Source organism: Notothenia coriiceps, unplaced genomic scaffold, assembly GCF_000735185.1.
Source record: "Notothenia coriiceps isolate Sejong01 unplaced genomic scaffold, NC01 NC01_scaffold00022198, whole genome shotgun sequence".
Classification (NCBI taxonomy): Eukaryota; Metazoa; Chordata; class Actinopteri; order Perciformes; family Nototheniidae; genus Notothenia; species Notothenia coriiceps.
This window is the reverse complement of record NW_011354899.1, coordinates 783-6731: the sequence shown is the minus strand read 5'-3', so window position 1 is coordinate 6731 and position 5949 is coordinate 783. Positions and strand designations below refer to the sequence as shown.

General features: G+C 42.4%; 1 protein-coding gene across 1 annotated transcript; it reads right to left on the bottom strand.

Moving 5' to 3' along the window:
• Positions 1-104: 104 nt before the first annotated feature.
• LOC104953811 (semaphorin-4B-like) lies at positions 105-5574 on the bottom strand (the record flags this gene model as incomplete). The annotated part of the gene is made up of 6 exons (XM_010780827.1): positions 105-350; positions 1581-1708; positions 2475-2597; positions 4843-4936; positions 5100-5198; positions 5515-5574. Coding segments are annotated over 6 exons (735 nt in total), but the record flags the coding sequence as incomplete, so codon positions are not given.
• Between the last annotated feature and the right edge of the window lie 375 nt (positions 5575-5949).

Below are 5949 nucleotides of genomic sequence, written 5' to 3'. Positions count from 1 at the left end.
CCCCCAACCCTAGCTACTTGGGGGTCTGACGGGGAAGATTTCATTGTTTATTTTTCATCTTTGACATGTTAAAGAATGTATGATACAAATGTCCCTAATGTAGATTATGTAAAGAAAAGTCAGGTTCTGAACATGTGAAAGGACTGTATGGATGTCCAGCCCACTGACCACTGGGAGGTGAAGATGCCGTAAAACAGAGTTTCGTCTGCCGGAGCGCCCTCTGCTGGGGGGAGGCTGTCTATGTCCTGGAGCACGTTGTAGGGCAGCTCGTTGTCGGCCTGGCACAGCAGCTGAGCTTTGGCAAACGTGGTCCAGCGTCTCTGCAGGGTCCGCTGACCCCCCACATCACTCTGCCAGGGGGAGGGGAACACAGCACTCATCTACACCACACTGATTCAGACACAGATACTGACACTGATTCAGACATCGCTGTGCCGCTGTCACTTGTTTGTTTGTTTGGAGTCCCCCACCCTACAGGGACAACTCTGAATAGGAGAGTCCTCTCCTGCTGATTTTCAGGTGTATATCAGTATGTAGTGTCTCTACTTTAATATTCAAAAGCTCTTTATTTTTCTCACACTGCCTGTGCTGCAGCACCTCTTTTCACCCTCTGTCTGAAACCAGAGCCCAGTCTGCTCTGATTGGTTAGCTGGCCGGCTCTGTTGTGATAGGACAACCTCTCAGAGATGTCCTGCTTCTTAGCCTATCACATACAATATGTTGGAGCACTAGCCAATAGTAGTTTAGGGTTACATCCCGATGTCCTTATGTAACAAAAGTAAACAAAGTTGTCCAATAGATTTTAGCCTCTGCAGACCATTTACATGCACCAAAACCTATATAACACACTATGGGAAAGCTAACAACACAAAAACACAATAGGGCCTCTTTAATGGCCAGTCTGAACATTGCAGCCAGCAGAACCTGGAAACATATGACTGTTGTTTGAGACAGACTTTAGTCCTTTAAAACATTTCAGACATTGTTTATTTAAGCGTTCTTGTTAAAAAGTGGGCCAACAGCCTGAAGAGCTATTTTTTTTTAAAACTCCATCTGCATGAGGCTGTTTATGAGCATAAAGACTTCCACAATGGCGAGCTTCAAGTGGCTGTTGCAAATCAGAGAACAGACTCCAGTGGTCCTGTTAGAGGAGCACTGCCATCACATCGTTACCCAGCCCATAATGATGCTGGGGATGTAGTCCTGTGTGTGATGAGGTCACAGTGGCATTGTACTGCCCTACATGCCGATGTGTTCCCTAGCATAAGGGGGACAGGATATTGGAAACACCCACCAAAAAAGAGTCATGAAATAAACTAACAATGAGCTCCACGCTAGAACATATCAACTCCTGAACAATACAGGCATCATAAACGTTTTTCAGAATGACATTAGTTTGTAAAGGTGAACCCAATAAAGGAAACACAGTAGTTATTGTTTATTAAATATTAAATGTATTCACAGAATGTATGTATATGAGAATACAAACGTATGACTGTGTGAATGAAGTAGAAATGTATGATTATAAAAATGTGTGCGAGTGCAAGAGTGAAAATAACATCAGATTGCAGGGTCCTTACCATGCAGATCTGAGACACGCGAGAAACGATGAACTTGTCGATGAAGTCGTACTCTCTGCCCACCTCACTGAAGAAGAAGTAGATCTTCTCCTCTTCAGGGATGAAGCTGGAGCTGATGAAGGTCGGGTCTACAACAGAGGGCAACGTTTGTGGGGATATGTCAACATCTTCTCTGTTGTTGTTTTTCTCTGTTCTCTTTTTAGTTTCAGTAGTTCACATATCCTCAAGTATGGTACTTAAAGGGGACCTATCATGCAAAATGCACTTTTGTACGTCTTTTATACATGAATATGTGTCCCCGGTGTGTCAGGGAACTCACCAAGTGTCAGAAAACACAAGAGAGGGTTGTGTTTACTGACACTTGGTGTCACTTGGTGTCTTTTCCTCCATACCTAAATCTCTAAAAACGGGGCTGCAACGGATCTGATACAGACTGATACAGATTTGAAATTGTTCTGACGTCAGAAACGGGGTGCTCCGCCTATATGGGCAACTCTCCACCTATCAGGGGAATGAGAGGTTGCGTGGCATGTTAACAGCATGGTAACAGCATGGTAACAGCATGGTAACAGCATGGTAACATGACGCTCGTGCCTCGCCCCCCTGCCAGGGGGGCGTGGTCAGCTGCAGCTCATTTGCCACAGAATCAGCCCTTGTGAAGACAGGGTTGGAATAGAGCAAATAGAGCGAAATGAGGCATGGCTAAAATGCATGATCTGTTTGGTATTTCGAAAAAAAAACTTCACAGACATGTTTTATATAGGTATGGCCCTACAATGTATTATTCAAATATAGCATGATAGGTCCACTTTAAGTACCATTTTAAAGTACCTGTACTTTAACTAGTATGAGTACAAGTAAGTATTTTAGTTTATGTTTCAGGGTGACCCTCACCCTCCAGCCAGCCCAGCGTGTCATCCAGCTTCAGGTCCACCCTCCGGCCCTCACTCAGGTGTCTGGAGATGAGGGGCCGGTTCCCCCTGTAGTCTGCCACGGTGCCGGTGTACAGCTCTCCGTCTGAGGGGCACAGCACAATCCTGAGGAGCCTTCAAACTGAACACTGTTTCAACACGACAGCTAGAACCTATGTATGACATCATCATTAAAGGAACTCTAAAATGTACTAAACTGAAATGTTAGCTACTGCTATACAGGACATTCCCCTGATACTCTGAACAATCAGTTTGCTTCCTGTTTTTGTGTTACTATTTAGTTCAGCATTTCCTTGTCTGTATATTTTTCATTTTGACAGCTTTATCACCCTGCCAGGCAGTTTAATATAGGTATTAGGGCTGTCAGTCGATTAAAATATTTGATCGCGATTAATCGCATGATTGTCCATAGTTAATCGCGATTAATCGCAAATTAATCGCACATTTGTAATCTGTTCTAAATGTACCTTAGAGGAATATTTTTCAAGTTTTTAATACTCTTATCAACATATGAGTGGACAAATATGCTTTATGCAAATGTTTATTATCATTTGAACAATGACAAATATTCTCATGAATATTAAACACAACAACCTCTGAACATTACAAATATTCACCTCAATTCAACCTGGAACCTGTCTCATACAATAATACAATACAATACAAGTGTGTGTGTGTGTGTGTGTGTGTGTGTGTGTGTGTGTGTGTGTGTGTGTGTGTGTGTGTGTGTGTGATGGATCATTGGAGCTATGTGCAACTCAAGGCATATGCTCGAACGGGAGCTGCCTGGACGCTGTGATCATGTTGCGCGCACTATCCGTGCTGAGTGTGCTGACTTTTCCCACAATGTCCCACTGTCTGGCTACCTGCATAAAGTCAAGTGCTCGGCGCAGTTGTCGGCGAAATGTCACTCCTCTGTTTTCTTAAACAGCTCCTTATATCCGTTAGCGCAGCTAGCTAGCACCAGATGCTAACAACAAAAACAATACACGTAAGGTCTCTCTCTCGCGCCACACATACACACACCCTCCCGGTCCTCCCAATGGCCAGTCGGTGCCTGCCCGGTGAGCGTGGAAGTGTGGTCTGCCGCAGACGGACGGCAGGAGCTGGGCTGTCAGCATCAGATTGTAGATGGTATTTTAAAGTCGATGCGCTCTGAAACTACGGGGCGGCCGAGGACAAAAAATACACATGCGTTAATCGAGTTAAAATAATTAGTGGCGTTAACTTTTTTTTGCGTTGACGCGTTATTAACGCGTTAACTTGACAGCCCTAATAGGTATATAATAATACATATTTAATATAGTGTTCTTTGCAGACAAACCTTAGGTTAAAGGAAGGAAGTTGTTGCCTGATAATTATCCTGTGTTCCTCAAATCACATTTGAGTTTTTCTGAAGATAATCAGAAATATTAGTTATTGAGAGACAATAATTTGTTTTACACGTTACATTCTTTAAGCCAATTTCCAGCTTACTTGACATGGTGCCTGAAATTATTTTTGAGTGAATATATGGTGTAGATAAAGAAACAGAAAGCCTGTGGGGTCAAGGTCTCATTTACAGCTCTCAAGGACTCAGTCATGTGCGGGCAGAAACCACAGTTAACACGGTCTTTGTTGTAATGCACTTTAAAGTGCTCCGAGTGGACGCAGAATAACAGCACTCTATATGAATGCAGTCCATTTAGAACTTTTGTGCTTTTGTTCAGAAGGATAATCTCCGCATATTAACACCACTCCATGAATTTTGAAGAGTAAACGCAATCTCCAGAAATAAAAACCTAAAGTTAGGCATTCAACAAACTACAGCAGGGTCACATGACTTCATCTCAACATGGCTAAGCTAAAGGAGGCTTAGGAGTGAAGACGGTTAGCAGTGTGATTTAGTCGCTTGTTAGCGACCGTTGTTTTTCTGATACATTGAAGTTTCAGACGTTCACCAGTGGGTTATTTACAGACATATTTTATGTTTAGAACAAAACATTAAATGATCTTCAGTTTGTTTTAACCACAGACCTTACTTCAGGTTTCTAACCACAAACATGTCAAACAAAAAAGTCGACTTGGATTTTTGACAATGGAGCCCTAAATGCTAAAATGCCAATGATGAAAACGTATTTCTGGGTTTAGGACTTATTCCTGCACCACTTTATATGTAGGTATGTTGGAGAAATGTCACATATAGTCTATAGATAATCTGTTAAAACATGTCGAAGTGTTGAATCACAGCTAATAAGTTGTTAAAGAGGGAACAGATTCTCTCGAAATGATTGCTGGGCCACCAACAGCTATAGAGTGAATATTGGTGGTGACATCATGGCCGCACTGACCTACGATGATGGCGGTGTTGCGTTGGTAGGGATCGTAGGGGCAGCGACCCCGGCCTTCATCGGGCTTCATGCTCATCATCAACGTCTCAGAGGTCTGGACAGAAAATATAGAAAGAATATAGAATGAAATAGAGATCAACAGATAAACCAAATGTGGCTGTTAAAGTAAACATGGTTATATTGCTTGGAATCCATAAACATTTTTTACCGTCAAAAAGTAAAACCAACCAATCAGTTGAACGTCTGTGTAAACTCACAATGTAGGAGCAGCGGGGGCTGTAGGCAAAGGTTCCGCAGGCGTATATGTGAGTAGCGTTCAAGAACTGCAGCACACGGATGAAATTAGGACAGTCGGCCTAGAGAAAGACAAAAGACATAAAGTTAGATGTTTGAGTCCACCAAGATGTACAGCGAGCAGCGTGTGCCTCCTGGTTCCTCAGGGACGTTAGGATATCTTGGCAAAGCACGCTCTCAAACTAACAATTCACATTTCATTTAAGACTACACACCACTCTACACGGTGCTCTTTAACATTAACAGCCCGATGTGAAAGGTGCATGTTATGAAAAGTGGTTTTGTTTTATTAGTTCTAAAAAGGTCAGGAGGAGAAATTTTTTATTCACTTTGATTTTCCTACTTATCTAAATACAGTGATCAAACTCTCAAACTTGCCATTTCCTTTCCTTTCATGGCACACTGTTCCAGGTCTTTGTCTGAAGGGCTCCAGTCCAGCTGGAAGGAGAGGAGAGGAGCTGAATGCATCATACACACAAACTGCATATCAACGATTAAACACTCATTGCACTCATTACACCTTCCGTTACAAAGATGGAGTATTATGCGGGATGGAGGGGTCCATTCACATGACAATAGCTGCTAATGTAACAGGTCTTCATTTTGTTCATCTATTTTTTCAAATGGTGAATCCTATTGAAGGAATTCTACCCGTTTTATCTTTGTAACACTGTGACAGGATCCCTTGATCACATGATTCTCATACAAGCAGAAAAGTCATTGGAAATGTTAGAGGCAGTTTATTTCAGTTTGTTTTGTGTAAAAAGGTTAAACAGTTTGGTCTCCTAGTGGCGTCCTCTGTAGACAGGAAAA